The following is a 19,876-nucleotide window of genomic DNA, read 5'->3' as shown; positions in this document are numbered from 1 at the left end:
CCCGAAACTCTGAGGGGTTAAGGACCTGGCCCAGAGGTGAAGCTGCTCCTGGGCCAGGCCAGGCCTTGAACCCAGCTGGGTCTGACTCCCAAGCCCAGGTGGGGTTGAATCCCAGATCGCCCGATTTCAAGCAACTGGAGCCCTTCCCAGGCACGCCCACCCTTCAGCTGGCCTGGGGCACAGGGCTTCCAGCCCCATCACCAGCACATTTCTGCCTGGGTTCCAGTTTCTCAACGCACCCTCTGCCCCCCATTAAGCTGGCCACCCTGGCAGCCTCCTTTGACAGAAGGCCTGTGGGACCACAGTGACATTTATTGGCCTGAAGACTGAACAGAAGAGTGGATGGGAAAGGCCTCTGAAAAAGGTCACTAAGCATAGTGGTTTCTACAAGGCATCTTCAGCAATGGGGGCACAGCCTCCCATGAGTGCTGAAGTGACTGCACCAAGAGATCCCAGATTCTGCTGCTTTATGGGGGGAGAGCAACAGAGCTCTCTCTTTTACTCCCTCCAAGGGGATCAGGTGTCTCCCTACATAAGGAGCTATCAGAAAGCAGATTTGGCTCAACTGATAGAGTGTCCTCCTACCACATGGGAGGTCCAGGGTTCAAACCCCGGGCCTCCTTGACCCGTGTGGAGGGCTGGCCCACATACAGTGCTGATACAGGCAAGGAGTGCCGTGCCACACAGGGGTGTCCCCGTAGGGGAGCCCCACGCGCAAGGAGTGCGCCCCGTAAGGAGAGCCACCCCACACGAAAAAAGTGCAGCCTGCCAAGGAGTGGTGCCGCACACACAGAGAGCTGACACAGCAAGATGATGTAACAAAAAGAGACACAGATTCTCAGTGCCCCTGACAAGAGACGCAGAAGAACACACACAGTGAATGGACACACAGAGCAGACAACAGGGGTGGGGAGAGAAATTTTTAAAAATAATAAATTAAATAAATAAAAATAAAATGTTTTTTTTTAAAAAAAGGAGCTATTGCTCCAAAGAAAGCCATGCCCCTCCCCTGGAAAGCAAAACTAACTGCAGGTAGTCGAAGGGATGGTTGTTCTTTTTCTTCTTCTTTCTTTTTTTATTAATGCCTTCGCAAGGTACAGTTTACCTATAAGAAACTGCACAGATCTCAAGTGTACAACTCGATGAGAATTTTGACAAATGCATACTTTCGTGTAATCGGCATCCAAGTCACAATAGTAGTTGGGGTTGGAAATAGTAATCCCTACCTCTCTGCTACAAAGCTTCCCACACCACGTGTTGGTCCCAAGGATGCAGATCTGAAGCATCCTTCAAATCTTTGGAGGAGATGGGACAAGAGTTATGGCTGAGAGGACAAGGGCTGGGACAGTCACAAAAGGTTCCCCTCTGGGATTGCCAGTTAAGCTGGATAGGAAGGAGAGAAGGAAAAAAGAGGACATTATAAATACATGACTGTGCACAGGCTTCAGGGTGTTAAAATGCCAAAAAATGCTCAGTGTCCATGCAGCATGGGATGGCTCGTGCAGGGACATTTGGGGTCAGGATGAAGAAATTACTAGAGAAATGAAATCAAGATCCTTGGATGGCTGAGAATCTGCTTCTGAGGCCGGAACAGTGTCCGTCTAACGTTCAGGTCAGGTTTTATTGGCTGTGGTCAAAGGCTGTTGCAAAATACATGGAGTAAGGAGCAGGGGCCTTGTGATTTTCAGAGCAACATCAGGAAGGTATGTGCGTCTGCACCTGAACAGTGACATTTCAGAGCAAGTTACATAAAAAGGAATTATTGGTGTACGATATCCCAGCACTAGTTGATCAAGGTAGCTAAAATCAGGTTAGCGCCAGTGTTTAAAGCAGTCAGTTTCACAGGGATTTTGAGAGTTATAGAAAATCTATATGCATCTTTTACCTCAGTGTCCCAAAAGGTCATTTTCTCCCTCTTTACAGCGTTTGTTTATTTTGTCATCTGGAAGGAAGCTTTTTAAGCTGCTTTGAATCTTCCTGGAAAAAAAGGAAAGTACAAGCACACCCATGTGTGAGCCCTCCATGCATGCCTACCTGTGTGAATCATTTCACACCAACTCTCAAGACCACCCCTCCCAGAAATATAATCTCCACCGACCCTCAGCTCTGTCTCTCAGCTCTTTCTTCGGTTCCAGGAGTCCGGTTGTTGGTTCCTGTACCTTTACCACACTGTATTGCTGTTTGTTTGGTTTTTATTTTTTTATTTTTGTAAAGATATTTAGATTACATAAAAAGTTACATTTAAAAATTATAAGGGATTCCCATATGCTCCATTCCCCATACTTCCCAGCCTTCTCCACATTAATAATTTCTTTCATGAGTGTGGCATATTCCTTGCAATCGATGAACACATTTTGGAGCACTGGCACTAAGCGTGGATTATATTTTACATTATAGTTTACACTCTCTCCCACTCAATTCTGTAGGTTATGGCCATATATATAATGACCCATATCTGTCATTGCAATGTCACATAGGAACAATTCCAAGTCCTGAAATTTCCCTGTATTACACCTTTTTTAAAAATATATTTATTTTTATATATTTCTCTCCCTTCCCCCAGTTGTCTGCTCTGTGTGTCCATTCGCTGTGTGTTCTTCTGTGACCTCTTCTATCCTTATCAGCAGCACCGAGAATCTGTGTTTCTTTTTGTTGCGTCATCTTGCTGTGTCAGCTCTCCGTGTGTGCGGCGCCATTCCTGGGCAGGCTGCACTTACTTTCACACTGGGCGGCTCTCCTTATGGGGAGCACTCCTTGCCTGTGGGGCTCCCTATGTGGGGGACACGCATGCGCAGGGCAGCACTGCACATAGGCCAGCTCCACACGGGTCAAGGAGGCCCAGGGTTTGAACCGCAGACCTCCTATGTGGTAGACAGATGCCCTATCCATTGGGCCAAGTCCGCTTCCCTGTATTACACCTTTTTGTCCCTCTCCTGACTTCAGCACCTCCCGTGGCCACTGCCTCCACATCAATGAAATAATTTTTTCCATTGCTAGAATTCCAATAAGTCTACGGTAGAATACCACATTCCCCAGTCCTGAGGATTCTGGGATGGTGATGCCCACTCCACCTCTAATTGAGAGGGGGCTTAGATCTCATGGAGCAGATGAATGGGACTCTCCTGCTGGCAGTTGTAGACTCTCTCACTTTCATGTGCCAGCTTTTAGGAACATCCTCAGCATCTGCCATTCCACACAAATGCACTCCCCTGAAAATTAAGTTCCTGGCACTAACTCTTTGCCCCTTGGTGAAAGGGTCTGACTGGATCTAATAGTATAACACACCAGTCTCTTAATAATATTTTTAAATACGAAAGTCTTACATGAATGTGTATTGTTTCAAGAAATTCAAACCCAGAAACAGAGTAAGAGGTGGAAGCCCCTTTTGGTGGAACCCCTCCAAGTTCCCTCCCTGCTCCAGAGATAACCACTGCTAAAAGTTTACAGACCTTGTTCTCTGCATTTATGTCAAGTAAGTGTCCATGTACAGCATGTCACAAATGTCAGTTTTTGTCCTTTCTGCCCATCTCCCTGTTCTTCCTGTGAAGGCACCTCCACTTCTGAATTCTGGTCCTCCAGCTTCACCCAGCAGTGTCCAGGAAGAGCAAGCTGCGTTGGGAATTTGGTCATGCAGAATGCATTTCCTAGGAGGTCTCAGGCCTCTGCTGGGCTGACCTCTTCCTATTACGTATTCCAGCAACTCTTTATGCTCCCCTCTCTGAAATTATACCCTTTTGTTTGAAGAAAAAAAAATATTATTCAGAAAGATCTTCCTTTTCAAGGTTCCAACTTGGAAACCAGGCGATGTTTGGTGAGAGGCTGCTCCCTGCTGGCCAAGCTGGGTAAACTCTCACCTATGTGGTTCAGCAGAGCTCCAAAATGTGTTCACCAGGTGCGATGAGTGTGTCACAATGATGGAGGAGGTTGCTGATGTGGGAGGAGTGCGGGGAGGAGGGGGTATATGGGAACCTCTTATTTTTTAATGTAACCTTTTTTGTGATGTATATATTTTCAAAAAATACAATTTACAAAAATGATGGGGTGGGAGATGGGGAATGGGGTATATGGGAACCTCTTATGTTTTTTATGTTTTTTTACATTTTTTAAAGTAACATTCTTTGTGATCTATTAACTTTAATTTTTAAAAAGTGTAAAAAAGGTAAATGTTGGACAATAAATATAAGTACATTCAAAATTTTAAAAATTAAAAAATAAAAATGTTTAAAAAAAATTTTTTTAAACTGAGCAAGAAAAATGAAGAAATCCTGCAAGCCCAAGCAGAAAGAAAGAGAATGGACCCAACCCTCCCACCTTCCTTGAAAAGCATTTAGACTAATTGAAACAATGAGCACATCATCTTGCTTAGAGTAGAAAGAGCATGATGGACTTTTGAGTCAGAAACTGTGGATGTGAGTCTCAGCTTCCATGCCCAACCTCCCCAACCCTCAGCCGCTTTATTTGTGAAATGCAAGGACTGGACCGGGTCCTCTATAAACCCAAAGACATGTCCTTCTATTCGTCAGGTACTAGTTTGGGAAATCCTAGGTCTGGGAATTGTAGGTTGCTGGCCCTAGAGTGATCTATTAAGTCAGACCAGCAAGAGAGAACTGACTAGGGATGAGAAAATGGGCAGAACGATGGTGGTGGAAACGATAATGGCAGTTTGGCTGTTCATTATGACAAGAGACAAGCTTGGGCAGCTGTCAGGCATGGGGTTAGACTACGAGAACCTGAGAAGGCAGATCACAGCACAAAGTGGCTGTACTACTAGAGACTTTAAAAGGGAAGGTGGCTGCTGGAAGACCGGCATCCGAAAAAGGGGCAATCTGCCTCCATCACTTTGAATTTTAGAGCAAAAGTTGCCCCAGAAATGTCCTAATCTCAAATAGCCCAAACAAGGTTAAAAAAAAAAAAGCCCACCCTGTGACTGTGCGCGGAGGCCTCGAAATAAGCTCAGGATGTAAAGACACATACTCCACCCTCACTCCCAGAGGTTCTCCTCAGCACAGCGACCAGCATGAGACTTTCCAATGCAAACCTCGTGATGGCTCCCCATCACCCATAGAATGTAACCCTCCCTTATGGGATTGACGAGGCCTACTTGACCACCCTGCCACCTTCTGCAACCTCCTCTCCTGTCACTTTTCACTTTGCTCACTGTGCTACAGCCATGTGAGGCAGCCCCTCACTCATGCCAAGCTGCTGCAGCCTCAGGCCCTTTGCACTTGCTGTTCCTTCTGCCTGGCACTCTTTCCCCAGATATCCATATGACTGGCTCCCTGCACCTCTTGCTAGTCTTTGCTCTAATGTCACCTCCTTAAAGTAGCCTTCCCTGACCACTCTGTCTAAAATCACACTCTCTCCATCCTTTGTCCATTCCTTACCCTGCATTACTTCCTTAACAGCCCTCATCTCCTCTGCTGCTATTATTTCTATGTGTTAACTTGTTTTTCTGTCTGTTTCCTTTACTAGACTGTAAACCCCACAAGGCTAAGGACTTGATTTTGTTCACTGAAGGGCCTGGAACAGAATAGGCACTCACTAAGCATTTGCTAAAGGCATGAATAAATTAACAAATGCAAAAGAGAGAAGGAGAGAACAGATTCACAATGATGTGAATCCCAGAGAAGTGTGTCAGGGAGGCTAAAGCCCAAAATGAATTGAGGCTTTCAACAAACGCTGAAACCAGAGAAGTAAAAGGCCTCTTAGTCTAAGTAAGGAAGAGAGTCATTTCTTGAAAGAGAATCCCAAGTCCTTTTTGTGGGCAAGTTTCCTTCGAGAAGTTTGATCTTCCAACTGAAACCGCTGGAGGGGAGGGGGATGGGCGGCGGGGGATCCTGCAGTGTGGTGAGCTTGGTGGATCCCTGAGGCTCCCAGAAGCCAAGGGCTGGTGGCGGTGTCTAGACAGGGACAAAGATCCTCATGTCCCAGTGTAGCCCCCAAGCAGCATCACAGGACAAAGCAAGGAAGCGGGCACTCCTCAGGGGAAGACTGTGTGGACAGGTGATGCCTGAACCAATTGCCACCCCCCTGCCACCCCCACACACAGAAGTTGCGTGTGCTTTCAGAAGGCTCAAAGAGCTTCTCTTGGTGGTTCATGGTATCTAAGTGCCCCAAGTGACCTCAAAACTGCAACAGTGGATGACTGATGTAACTCTGGAACCCTCTAGTTTAGGATCGTAGCCAAATTCTGAAATGTGTTCATTCAACAAATATTTATTGAATGCCCATCATCTGCCAGGACCTGTTCTCCGTGCTTTAGATCTATTAACTCAGATGAGGAGCATTTCAGTTAACCTGCCAGAAGTGGCTCACTAGCAGAGGTAGAGCCAGCCGTGGAGACGTTTCCCACCACTGCACTGGGGCCCCCACAAGCTGCTGTCTTTTCAGGTATGACTGGCTTGGCCCTTCGCCAGCTTTGTCCTACAAGCATTTCCCTTAAACTAAATACAGCAGGTTAGAAATGACCCCATCACTCTGCCCCTCCTCCTGCTTTTCCCCCGTGCCTTTCCGACTCATTTCGTAGTCATTGGCGCACCTTTTGAAACTATTTGTATAAGGGATTGCACAAATATCTTCCCATGTACACTATGTCACAAAGAGTTGAGCAGTGAGTGCCATGGCATACAGTCCAAGATTGGGTTTGTTTCCTCGGGAATGCTGGTCAGGACCCTTAAAAGAACACAGAAAGCTTTTCAGTAAGAGAGTAGGATGAGGTCAGACATAAAACCTCTAGGAGACTGGAAATTTCTAGTAAAAATTTCCCTATTTGCAGATGCCATGAGCCTAGCTCTTCAGGAAATGCAAATCAAAACTACAGTGAGACTATAGCATTGATGTGGAGAAAGTGGCCACGGTAGTTGCTGAAGGCAGGGAGAGTAAAGAAGAGATGTGATGTGGGGGCATTTTTGGGACTTGGAGCTGTCCTACAAGATATTGCAGGGACAGGTGCTGGATATTACATATATGCTATAACCCACTGAATGGACTGGGGGAGAGTGTAAACTACAATGTAAACTATAATCCATGCGGTGCAGCAGTGCTCCAAAATGTATTCACAAATGCAATGAATGTGCCACAATGATGAAAGAGGTTGTTGATGTGGGAGGAAGGGAGTGGGGGGGTAATATGGGATCCTCTTTTTTATATATATACATATATATATGTATATGTATGTATTTATATGTGTGTGTGTGTGTGTGTGTATATATATATATATATATATATATATATATATCTAATTTGGAATGAGCATTTTTTTGCAGAATCACATCATGCGGGCAAGCCCAGAGGTGGATGAGTCTGGCGCGTGGCCTCCTGCCAGCGTAGCAGGGGACGCCACGACGCCCCAAAGCGCAACGTTAAACAGACACCATCGCCAGACTCCCTCACAGGCAGCCGCGAAGCTCTGGGGACTTTGAGGACGCACGCCCGCTACTCCTCCTGTGGCGAGGAGTCCCTCTCGAACGTGTAGGCCATGAAGCAGGCGTCGGGTGTCTTGGGGACAAGGGGGTGCCCCGATCTCACAATCTCAAAGCCCAGAAAGCTGAAGGGGCGGAGCAGGGCGACTCTGTCGTCTCCATTCTTGTGGAAGCAAATGAAGACGTGGTCGATGTGGAGCTGCTCCTCGGCCGACTCGAGCAGGACTGCAAAGCTGTCCCTGCTGCCGGCGGGCAGGGCGCCCCCGGGGATCTCGACGTAGAGGCCGCTGCTGCTCGGCGCCGCGCCAGCCCACGAGCCTGCCGGGGAGATAGGGCTGGACGGTGAGTCTCGTCTTGTTATTAGACGTTAGTTCCTCGGTGACATTCAGCCGATTATCCGAGTAAAATCACTTAGCTGAAAGACTGGGCTCCCTCTGGTTATCCCCTCACCTACCTGGGATCTTCCGGGGTGGGTGAGGGGCATCAGGAGCACCACCGAGACCCTAGACTCAGGTTACTGCAGCCGTTAAGGGAGACTCTCTCGCTGCCGCGTCCGCCGCGGTGGCGCTGGCTTTATCCCTCTCCTTCTCTCTGGCCAAGCAGTGGCTGTTGAGGATCCGCCGCAGGGAGGATTTCACCATCCGGCTGCTGGGGTCTGAAGCCAGGAAAACATCTGCTGCCTGACTCCGCGCTGCCACAGCTACAGCTGTTCGCCATAGGCAGAAAAGTTATAAGGCTGGTGGGACACTGCATTGCGTGCCCATCAGGTGCTGGGCACCTGACATTCTTTAGTTCCTTTTAACCCTAGTTTTCTAGATGAGGACTCGAAAGCTCCAGAGGGTCACAGATGGTGAGCATGAGCGAGTTGAAGCAGGTATGACTGAATCCAAAGGCCATACTCCTTCCATCAGCGGGACGGTAGATCAGATGCTCTTGGGCAAAGACAGGAAAGAAGGAGCAGCGAGGAAGCCACGACAGCAATGCAAATCTGCACTGAAATGTAAGGATTTATTTCTGAACACTTGATTCTGTTCTGTTGATACATGCCTAACTTGTGCCTGTATCCCCCTGTCTAGATTACCATGCCTATAATAAAATTGAAATTAGATAGCATAAGTCTTCCAACTTTGTTCTTTTTCAAAACTGTTCAGGCTATTTTTTACATTACCTGTTGATTTTCAACAAATGAAAGTTCTCAAACAGGTCAGTGGGGGAAAGTCCAGAGTGTTTTTGTGTTTATTTTTTTTTAATTCCAGAAATGGTGCTGGGACAAATGGATATCCACAAGCAAAACATATAGTGCACACAAATAAAGCCAGTAAAAATTAGTTAAGGATTGGTCATAGACCAAAATGCAAGAGCAAAATTTTAATGCAAACAGGAGAAAATGTTCATGACCTCTTAAATATGACATCAAAGTCACAATCTGCTGAGGGCAGGGAGAGGGAAGAAGAGATGCGATGTGGGGGTATTTTCAGAACTTGAAGTAGTCGTAAATGATATTGCAGGGACAGATGCTGGACATTATATATCCTGACATAACCCACTGAATGTACTGGGGGAGAGTGTATATACTAGTGTTAACTATAATCCATGCGGTGTAGCAGTACTCCAAAATGTATTCAACGAATGTAATGAAAGTGCCACAATGATGGAAGAGGTTGTTGATGTAGGTGGAGTCGGGGGGGGGGGGAATGTGGGAACCTCTTATATTCTTTAATAGATCACATTTTTTGTGATCTATGTACCTTAAGAAAAAGACAATTTAATAAAAAAAATAGAAATTTAAAAAAAAAAACTGCACTGAGATGCCTAGCTTCAGAAGTGAAAAGGAAATGGTGAATCAAGCAGAGGGGCCACTGCAGGAAAAGTCTTGCTGACATACTAGCTGTTCAAGGCAAAGAGCAGAAAGGCAATGAAAACGACAAGCAGCCTCTAGACCAAAGTGATCAAAAAGAAAAGGTGAGAGCCACAACAAAGGGGATGTCGGGAAGAGAAGGCAGCGGCTCGGTGGAAAAGCTGGAAGAGGGGGATTTCGATTCCACATATATCCCGTGCTCATGGTGATGTTCTTACAAATGAGCCTGGTGTCCCCACGATGGTGGAGGTGGGGGGCGTCTGTTGGAGATTTAGGTCATCTGTGAAGAATTATCATTTTCAACAATGTCACAGAATGGCAAAGCAGATGCTGTCACTGCTTCCCAGCTGTGATCCAGCATGCTCATTGTGTTCGCTACAATTGAAGGCACACACTACCCCAGCAACTTCTGCCATGTAGAACGTGGAACTGAGCAGGTCACAAGGAGAGTGGAGAGCAACTTGTGAGAGACTCAGCACAATGGGCTCAAAACAAGGGTAGTTTGTGGACAGCATCACAAGAGGGCAGGACAAAGTTCTCAGCAAATCCAAGGAGGCTGTTTTTGGCTGGACTAATGTGAGCTGCAATTGCTGCTAAATCCCAATGCTGTTGTGAGTCTATGACTCCCTTTGAGTGTGCTGCAAAAGTTGTAGTGTTTTAAAATGTGATTGGTGTACAAAATAAAGTCAAGAAGCCCTGGAGTGAGGTTGCAGTTGAAACCAGAGGCTCCCTCAAGAGGAGAAGAGCTGGCCCAGGATTGAGTTTGGGGCTCGGCCAAAGGAAAGACAGCAGATCTGGGCTCTTGAGGTTGGGGCTTAGAAGGTGAGCATTCCTCTCCCAGCCTGATTTAATCTGGGAGGAACCTCTCCCAGTAGCTGGTGGAGATGCCCCCAGGTGCAAGTGACAGTCCTCTAAAGGCCTAGGTTAGGACCTGAGAGTCTAACTACTAGGTTTCCTAAAGAAGAGGTTAACCAAGAGAAAATGTTCAAAGGTGCATTTTCTTTTTGATCTGTCGAATTTTACAAATCAAAACAGCTGAAACCAAAAATATGTAAACTCTCACAGGGAGTGAAAGGACCTTGAGAGGCCTCCTGGAGCAGCTGATCTGCATTTCAATGTCTTGTCAACACGGCCTGCTGTGACAGGCACTGAACTACTTTCTTCATTTAAACAACTTCCTAGATGCTTCTTAGACTAAGCCTGAGTATGTCTAAGGACAGAATCCAGGGTTCATGGTGGTTTTTAACACTTTGGAATAAAGAAAAGACTAAGTCACGGAACCGTTCTTCCAAGGAAGCCTTTTCATTAGTCAGGGTTCCCCAGAGAAATAGGACCAACAGGAGGTTTTCATCCTGTGTACACATACACACATACACACAATTGGTATGGAGTTTCTGTCTGGGGTGATGGAAAAGTCTGGGTAATAAAGACGGAGGCACAACTTTGGGTATTTAGTCAGCATCACTGAATTGTATATTCGAAAAGGGGTATAAAGAGAAATTTTAGGTTGTATATGAGTTACCACAAACAGACACACAAAGCCAAAGAACTGGACAACGAAAAAAGTGAATTCTAATGCAAACAGGTGGCTAAAGTTAATAGTATGATTATAATAACACTGTTTCATGAATTGTAACAGTTACCACACTAATGCAAAATGTTAATAATAGAATGTAAAAGGGGGTGTGGTGGTTTGAAGCTGTATATACCCCAGAAAAATATGTTCTTAAAGCTAATCCATTCCTGTGGGTCAGAGTCCAGGGTAAGGAGGATCTTTTGGTGAGGTGACTTCAGTTAAGGTGAGACCCACCTCATCCAGGATGGGATTTAAATCCTCTTACTGGAGCCCTTTATAAACAGAATGAAGAGAGAGAGAGGCAGACAGACAGACCGACAGGAAGAAGCTGGAACAGAACCCAGAACAGAAGGAAGAGACCAGGAGACAACACCACGGGCTGGCAGCCAGTCTTTGACATTACCTTGATGATGCCTTGATCTGGCCTCAAAATTGAGCAATAAATTCCCATGTTTAAGCCAACACGTTTCACGGTATTTACTAGAGCAGCCTAGGAAACTAACACAGTGGGTATATGGGAATTCCATACTGTTTGCATGATGTTGCTGTAAACCTACAACTGCTTTCATGAAAAAGGGACGGACATTATTGGTGAGGAATTGGCTCACATGACTGGGGGGGAGGGGGGCAGAAATTCCCATAAAGGTGCTGCTGTACCACAGAAAGAAGGCCAGTTCCACAGACACAGAAGAGGAGAGAACTTGGTCATTTTGGTCCTGCCATGTGACAGACAGAAGACTTAAACAGCTAAAGCCCTGGGAAGAGAGACAAGTCCTATGCCAGCCTACAGCTGAGACGGAAGAAGTTGGACCCACGGAGCCTTAAGAGGAAAGAGGAAGGAGAGACCAGGTAGAGATCGCCCACGATCTTGCTTCAATACTTGGCAAATGACTTTGGTGAGAAAGAGTTGGACTCTTTAGGGCTTTGTAACTGTAAGCTTTTACCCCAAATAAAGACTCTTTACAAAAGCCAACAGATTTCTGGTACTTTGCATCAGTACCCCTTTGACTGACTAATAAAATCCCTAACTCACAACATAAATTATTCAAGATGGACCATATACCTAAATGAGAAAGGTAAAACAACAAAGATCCTAGGAAAAATATTCATGATATTGGAGTTTGCAAAAATGTTTTAACCTGGATGCAAATAACCTAATCATAAAAGAAAAAAAAAGATAAATTAGGTATCATTAAAACTAAATACATATGTACATCAAAAGAGATAAGAGAATAAAAAGATACTCTTAAGGGAATAATAATAAAGACAGGGAGAAAATGGTCACAATACAGTAATATGCCAAAAATTTATATACAGAATTCATAAAGAATTACTAAAATAAAAATAAAAAGACAACAGCCCAATCAAAAAGAGCAAAAATATAATCTTAAATTATATTCCAATAATCTCACATCTATATCTATACCTAAGAAAAATGAGTGCATATCTCCTTTTGAAGCAACATACAAAAATTTTCATAGCTGTATTTATGCAAACTCAAACTAGAAAAAAAACAAATATCAATCTAGATAAATAAATATGGTACACTGATACAATGAAATACTAGAGAAAAATTAAAAAGGTGATGCTGAAGTCCTAAGTCTGAATTCCCCAGGGGAAGCTGGCTGGCTGGGAATTCTGGCAAGAACTAATGCCGAGGCGGCAGACTTGGCCCAGTGGTTAGGGCGTCCGCCTACCACATGGGAGGTCCGTGGTTCAAACCCTGGGCCTCCTTGACCCGTGTGGAGCTGGCCCACACGCAGTGCTGATGTGCGAAAGGAGTGCCCTGCCACACAGGGGTGTTCCCCGCATAGGGGAGTCCCATGCGCAAGGAGTACACCCCATAAGGAGAGCTGCCCAGCGCGAAATAAAGTGCAGCCTGCCCAGGAATGTCACCACACACAAGGAGAGCTGACACAGCAAGATGACACAACAAAAAGAAACACGGATTCCTGCGCCACTGACAACAGAAGCGGACAAAGAAGATGCAGCCAATAGACACAGAGAACAGACAACCGGGGCGGGGGGCGGGGGGAGAAGGGGAGAGAAATTAAATAAATAAATATATATATAAATAAATAAACCTAACACAAAAACAAAAACATCTCTCTCAAAAAAAAAGAACTAGTGCCAAAACTGAGAGAAAATTCTGGCTGTGAAGCCCTCCAACTGATGGGCTGAGACTCCCCATGCTGCCGAGGGCAAGCTCCTTTATTGACTATGGATGTGACCAACTGATGACAAGCACGAATTCCACCTACAAGATACCCTCCTATTGACAAAAGGTCAAACACCTGAACACCACAGCCAAGGTGACCCGCGAAGTTCCCCATCACATTTAGCATGTCCCTGAGTCATGAAGGAGGTCCACAAGGCCCAAGATGAACTGGCCTTGGCCACCACCATGCCCTCACCCACACACTCCCTGACTTTTGGGTTAGGCCCGATGGGCCAGCCACTCTCCTACAGCTCCTTCTTCTCCTGCCCTTCCCACTCCCCCTCCAGCTCTCAATGTCCAACACCCCCCTACTCATGGCTGTCTGATCCATCTCCACAAGACCCTACCACTGCTACCCCTCTGTCCCAAATCCCCCAACATCCCAAACCATCTGGGACAGCCACACATGAACTGAAATCAGTTCCCTCACCTCCCTACCAGCTGCTCCCCTACATCACTCTGGTCCAGCCTAACTGGCTCTGAAATCTGCTTTCTCTCCCACCCCGATTCCCTTACTGCCACACACCTGCCCCACATGTATCCCATTCTCCCTCTCCTTCCCCATCCTCCTGAGTCCACCAACATCTGTGGCCCGGTCTCACATCACCTCATTCTGCTCCCTCTCTGTTCCCATCCTCTTCACTGGACAGCTTATCCATCTCTGTTCCCATGGATGCTGGGCACAGATATGGGTGAACGCTGTATGCTTTGCATCCCCAGCTTCCTCACCATGCTCCCTGTGCCCCCAAGATCCCTGAGAGACTTTATTTCATTTCTGGGAACCCTAAGCAAGGAGATAAGGAGATGTCCAGGGTCACAGTTAACAGAGAAGTGGGAGGTAATGCCCAGGGCTTTTCCCTCCTTTCCAAAATAGCTTTCATCAGATTATATGCCTTTTGTTAGAAAACAGCAATGCAACAAAGGTCAAATCCTTCCAGGAGAAACTGCCAGCTCGACTTTTGGGAAAGTTTACCAAAAAGGTTTCATGTAGTAGCCGAGGTGGCTCAAGCAGTTGAGTGCCTGCCTCCCACATGGGAGGTCCCAGGTTCAGTTCCCAGTGCCTCCTAAAGAAGACAAACAACGAGCAGACAATGAAAAGTCAACGAGCAAAAACAACGAGCAAACAGACAAGGGAGCCATCTGGGGGGGCGAGGAGAAGGCTTAGCATACCCACATTTTAAGAGCTTACATAATAACCATGACAAAGGAAGGAGTGAGCACTAACATTTCTGATAAACCTCCTTCTCCAACACCCCAAAGCCAGGCCCTAGCTCTAAGTTTTCACCTGACCCTCATCAATTCTGGGATAAGCACAACTCCTTCCCCCACTGTACAAAGGAACTGAAGTACCCAGAGAAGGAGCTCACCCCCAACCCTCAGCCAAGGGCCTGTTTGAAGACCCAGGTCTTGGACTGGTCTGTGCTTTCCCTGCAGTGTTGCCCAAACTGCAGTCCCTCTGCATGGCATTTGTTGGGGGGTGGGGCACCCAAGTCCTCCAGGATGCCAGGCTCCAGGGACGAAGCCCCAGGATTGTGCCTCGAAGTGCTCCCCAGCTAGGGCTGTCAGTTCAAATGCAGGATGCCCAGCTACTTGAGTGGTAGAAATAACGAATTAACAACAGAACTGCCAAATGGGACATCCTTAACGTTGAAAAAGTAGTCACTGGTTCTCAGCAATTCAGATTTACCTGGGTGTCCTTTTTTTATTAGCTAAATCTGGCAATCTATCCCCAGGGGTTGGAAGGCACCCAGAAGTTTACAAACCCAGTTCTCTGCCTGCCCACTGGGGAGGACAGAGGAAATCCCATTGTGGTGGTTTTTCAATTTCCATAGCCCCTGCCCCTTCTGGCTCCCTACCCTCGCCCAGGGCTTCTCTTGCAAGTCATCCTTAGAGGGCCAGGAAGGCGCTGGACAAGGTCACTCAGTCTAACCCAACTCCAGGTTTCCAGGAGCCACCACAAGCAAATCAACTCACCAGAAGTTAAGTGAACGCAACTCGTAATAGCCTGGGCTCTCCATATTTGCCTAAGTACAAGTTACCAATGAGACTCTTTTTCACTTTGCCAAAGTATTTTTAGAGCATCATTTAGGCTTAAGGCAAAATGGAAATTCTACTAGCTTTACAAACAAGGCAAGAAACAATCTGTTAGGAAAATAGCAAAGAATCATGTCATTTTATGTCCATGACCTGGGAAGGAGTTTTATATTTGCCAGGCAGCCTTTCACACAACTCATCCTTAGAGAAAAGCAACTCAAAATACGAAAGGCTTTATTTTTAAGATAAAAGCAATAGCACAAGCAAATATCCAAATGCAAGAGAGATTCCTTTGGGCTTTATAAAAGAGACGATGCTCAGGTGTTATCTAAAATCCAGAACCACAGAAGAGCTGTCTCTCTGCTGCTCGTGGCAACACAGGTACAAGTGCTTGTCTAAGAAGCCGTTCTGCATTTGGATGGAGGTTGAAATGCACAATAAGAGTGAAACAATCAATGCAAGGCAAAAGAGCAGGTGGATGGAATTTTTAAGACCCTTGACTCTGATCTAATGTTCTGCTTCTGAGAATGAAAACGATCAGCAGGTCATTTTACAAAGACTGTGAACATCAAAGGACACTTTTGAAAGTCTAACACAGAAAACGAAGGTTGTTCCTAAAGTTATAGAGAAAGGTCAGTGGGGAAGAACGACTTTGCTCCCTAAAGAGATTTCACACAATGACAGGTGCTAAATCTACTTCCATGTGCTTGCTGTAGAAAAGATGAGATTGGTTTCAATACAGGCTGGTCTTCTTCATGATCCGCAGGAACTCTTGCTCATTGACTTCTCCGTCTCCATCTCGATCTGCTTCGTCGATCATTTCCTGCATGACAGAAAGGATTCAGGTTCGATTAATTTGTACTTAAAAATCAAGGAAGCGATAGGCTTTTAATAATGCTCCGTGAAGACACAATGGAGTCAGCCCATAGGAAATGCGTGGCTTTTCATAAGAGCTCAATTCCTGGGAAGTTATTGGAAACCTGGGTCATATGTTGTCGTGCATATCACCAGGAAGGGAGGAACTTGAAGAACATCTTGACTAGGGGGATCTATAAAGCCTAAAATTCTAAGTCAAATTGTACATATGTGCATTTTCCTGGTAGGAGAGTCCATAAATGTCAGATTATCACTCCTTGATATTAAGTGGTCAGCAGAGGGGCAAGCGAACACTGGCTTTCCCTGAAAGAGAAAGTATAATCCTGCCTGGCACTTTACAGACCTGCAGCTCCTCATCAGTGAGGTTCTCTCCCAGCTCCTTGGCTACACGTTTGAGATTTTTGAAAGAGATCTTCCCAGTTTCATCATCATCGAAGAGCTTGAAAGCTTTCAGGATTTCTTCTTTGGTATCTTTCTCAGACTTAATAAACAAAACATAAAAATATATGAGAAGGGAAGTGTCGCGGTTACTCATATCCTGGAACCCACCACAGTCCAAGCACCCTCCCTTTTTCAATAATGTAACTCCAGTTCAAACTGGCTCAAGTGTTAGGAAGCCCATTTTGACCTCAGGGCCACGGTTGGTAAGCCAGGCTCGCCAAGCTGAGGCGACTTTGCTCCCTATCTGACTCCCACAACCATTTCAAAACTAGCTCAGGGTTCAGAAGGAAGAGGCATCTGCTTGGTGCATAAGCCAAGAAATCTTAAGAAACAGGCACAAGGACTTGTTTGGGGACCTTTTAAAAGCGTGACTCCTGAGAGAGTAGGGATTGTATGAATTAGACCCTGGAAGTGTGGAAAGAACTACATCCCCTATGCAAGCTTCTGAGTGAGCCACCCTAGGGCTGAGGCCACATAGAGATGAAAAACCAGAGAAAAGAATTTCAAACTTTAAAGTATATGGACTTCACTCCATATGTGAATCTAAATACGGAAATTACTTCATTGAAGGAAAGACACTAAAAACTGAGAATTTTACCTGAGAAAATATAGAATTTTAGACCAAGAATTAGGAATTAAGGTTCTACTTGGCTTTCTTCAAGGTCCCAGAGTCACAGTAGGGTAAAACACCTTGAGTTTGAGGGTTTGAGTTCAGGGAGGGACTTAAATTCTAACTCAGAGATCTGATGATGGGAGGTACTTTGTACTGTAAACAGGTGAGGAATTTTAATATTGCTGGTGTTTCTAGGTTGTACTGCCTCAAGTTACTGTATTGACATGTGTAGCAGTTTGATAGTTATGAATTCCAAAAATAGATATTGGAATATGTTTGTAACCTTGTCTTTACCTGAGCATGATTAAGTTACGATTAGGGCTTTGATTGGGCTACGTCATTAGGGCAGATAAAAGGCATGGCAGAGGACAGAGTTGAGGGGTTTTTGATGTTGGAGTTTTGATGTCGGAGTTTGATGCTGAAGCCTTAAGCCGGAGCCCATGGAAGTAAGCTCAAAGAGGAAAGAGAAGCCAGTCCCAGGAAGGAAGAAACCTTGAACCCAGAGAGAAACAAGACCCTGGAAGAGAGGAACCCAGGAAGCCTGAACCCTCAGAGCCGTCATCAGCCATCTGGTTCCAACACAGGAAAATTGACTTTGGTGAGGGAAGTAACTTATGCCTTATGGCCTGGTATCTGTAAGCTCCTATCCCTAATAAATACCCTTTATAAAAACCAATCAGTTTCTGGTATTTTGCATCAGCACCCCTTTGGCTGACTAATACAACATGTCAGCTAGAAAAAGATAATATAGCAAGAATAAGTGATAGCAGTATTACTCTTCACTCACTTACCATTTTCTGAGTCATCACAGTCAAAAAGTCACTAAAGTTCATTTTTCCTGTCCCTTCCTTATCAATTTCACTTATCATTTTCTTGATCTCTTCTTTCTTGGGTTCAAAGCCCAATGCCCTCATGGCCACCTACAATGAAAACGGGATGCCAACTCAATATGCAAATCTAAACCAAGTGGGAGCAAAAATGGCAGTGTAGACAACATTAAGTCAATATCTGATACAATAAATTTCAAATGACTGAGGCACACTCTAGCAGTGATCTCGCTGATATCTGTAATCAGTTTGACTCAGTAACACTTGACGGAGGTAGACAGGAAAACAAACCACAGAGCAACCTCCCTTAGTACTCTGGGCAGGGAGAAGAGGGAAACAGGTATAGAGAGGTGATGAAAATGAAGACAGGGAAAAAGTAAAGGGGCAAGGGGAAGTCAAGGCAGTATTGCAGAAACAGATAGTGCTTACCTTCAGTTCTTTAACATCTATGGTTCCAGTTCCATCAGCATCAAAGAGATCAAAAGCTTCCCGGATTTCCTGCTTCTGCTCCTCAGTGAGCTCAGGCTTAGGACTCATCCTTTTTCGCTGGGCAGCTGATGCCATATTGGCCTTCTTAAAGCTGGAGGCCTTTTGACATTATGCAAACACATAACCCCAAGATGACATAACATAGTCCATATATTACACAAGCCAGTTGCAGACAACCATATCTATTTCTACAATATTTTGTACTAGCCAATCCTAAAGCTTTGCATATCAGGGCAGATAAGATAAGAGGATTCACTGGAAAGAAAAATGAATTTTAAGCCAAAGTCGCTTACTATCTTTGTGGATAAAGGAAGCTAATTGACTTTTCCAAGCCTCCACAGCCTCATCATTAGATTGGAGCTAAACCTCCCTCCAGAAACCACTGTGAAAAATACATTTACTAGCATGTCTAAGAACATGGCCGGGTGCACCCCCATCCCCGCCCCGTAGCTCAGAGAAGTGCTCCACCAGTTCGACTGATTCTGGAAAGAACTGTCAAAGGCATCTTAGAAGAGTCGGCCCTCCTTACCCCTTTGCCTCACCTCCCCACCCCATGTACCTCTATCCTCCCTTCCTCTTCTTCTTTGCTATTACTTCTAGAGGTAAAAGGGGTCTTTTGTTCTTTTGGACACCTCTTACTGAAAATCATCCAAAAGAGAGCCAGCCAATGAGCTGCCTCTGTCACTGTAGAAACAACCAGCTCTCCTGAATGGGGGCTCGGATCCTAGTTCTGGAAATGTCAAAACATCCACTCGAGGTATTCGGCTTCCCTCTAAAGACTCTGACTTTGTGGTTTGCCAAATGTTACCACACTGTTTGGATTTATATTGTCTCAGGTTTGAGACTTAAAAATAAATCATCTAGGCACATTTGTGCCTTCTCCAAGAAGCTCAACGCGTTTCACGAATGTCTTTGCGTTTAAATTTTTAAATACGTGTTAAACAAGACCATAAGGCTGCCCCCAGCTCTGTGAAGAAACTTCTGTAGAGCTAGGCTGCCTGTTGGCAAGAGTCTGAGAGGGGTCGAGCCCTGCGAGAAACCTGAGTGTTCTTTACCCAGGAACAGTAGCCGAGGGGGCCGAGGGGAGCCCATGGCAGGCTGGGGGAGCCCGGAGAGTTTGGGGACCGGCTGTGAGTAACGGGAGGAAGGGGAGCAAAGCACAGGCCCAGCGGGGCGGCCGGCGTCTCTACCCTACCCTTCCGGTACACAGCTCAGAGGAAGCAGGGGTGCGCCAAACCCAGAGACGCGCAGGAGAGGCAGCGTCGCCCGGCCGGGGCCTGGAAAAAGCTCAGCCTCGGCATGCGGGGCACCACCCGGCCGCCCGTACTCACCATCGCCGATGGACTCCACTAGCCGTTGTTATGGCAACGGACTTACACATTCACTGGGCGCCTTTCCCACAGCGCTGCGCGCGCGGCCCGGCTCCCCATTCGTGGCCCGCTCGCCGCCACCGCTCCCAATTGGTGTAAGGCAGAGGTGGGTGGTGTTAACCCAGGAAAACCCAGGTCGCGGGCAGGAGGCGG

General features: G+C 46.0%; 1 protein-coding gene and 1 pseudogene across 1 annotated transcript; both read right to left on the bottom strand.

The window, feature by feature from the left end:
• Nucleotides 1-7,415: 7,415 nt before the first annotated feature.
• LOC101426350 (ornithine decarboxylase antizyme 1 pseudogene) lies at nt 7,416-8,062 on the bottom strand (annotated as a pseudogene).
• A 7,262-nt stretch (nt 8,063-15,324) lies between these two features.
• Nucleotides 15,325-19,829, bottom strand: CETN2 (centrin 2). Its single transcript, XM_004470135.5, has 5 exons — nt 19,685-19,829; nt 18,294-18,452; nt 17,829-17,957; nt 16,327-16,464; nt 15,325-15,930 (listed from the first exon to the last, which is right to left on the bottom strand). Exons 1-5 carry the CDS (start codon nt 19,685-19,687, stop codon nt 15,841-15,843), a joined length of 519 nt encoding a protein of 172 aa, XP_004470192.1. The 5' UTR covers nt 19,688-19,829; the 3' UTR covers nt 15,325-15,840.
• Between the last annotated feature and the right edge of the window lie 47 nt (nt 19,830-19,876).

Source organism: Dasypus novemcinctus, chromosome X, assembly GCF_030445035.2.
Source record: "Dasypus novemcinctus isolate mDasNov1 chromosome X, mDasNov1.1.hap2, whole genome shotgun sequence".
Classification (NCBI taxonomy): domain Eukaryota; kingdom Metazoa; phylum Chordata; class Mammalia; order Cingulata; family Dasypodidae; genus Dasypus; species Dasypus novemcinctus.
Note: the sequence above shows the minus strand (reverse complement) of the source record. Positions and strands in the feature narration are given on the sequence as shown.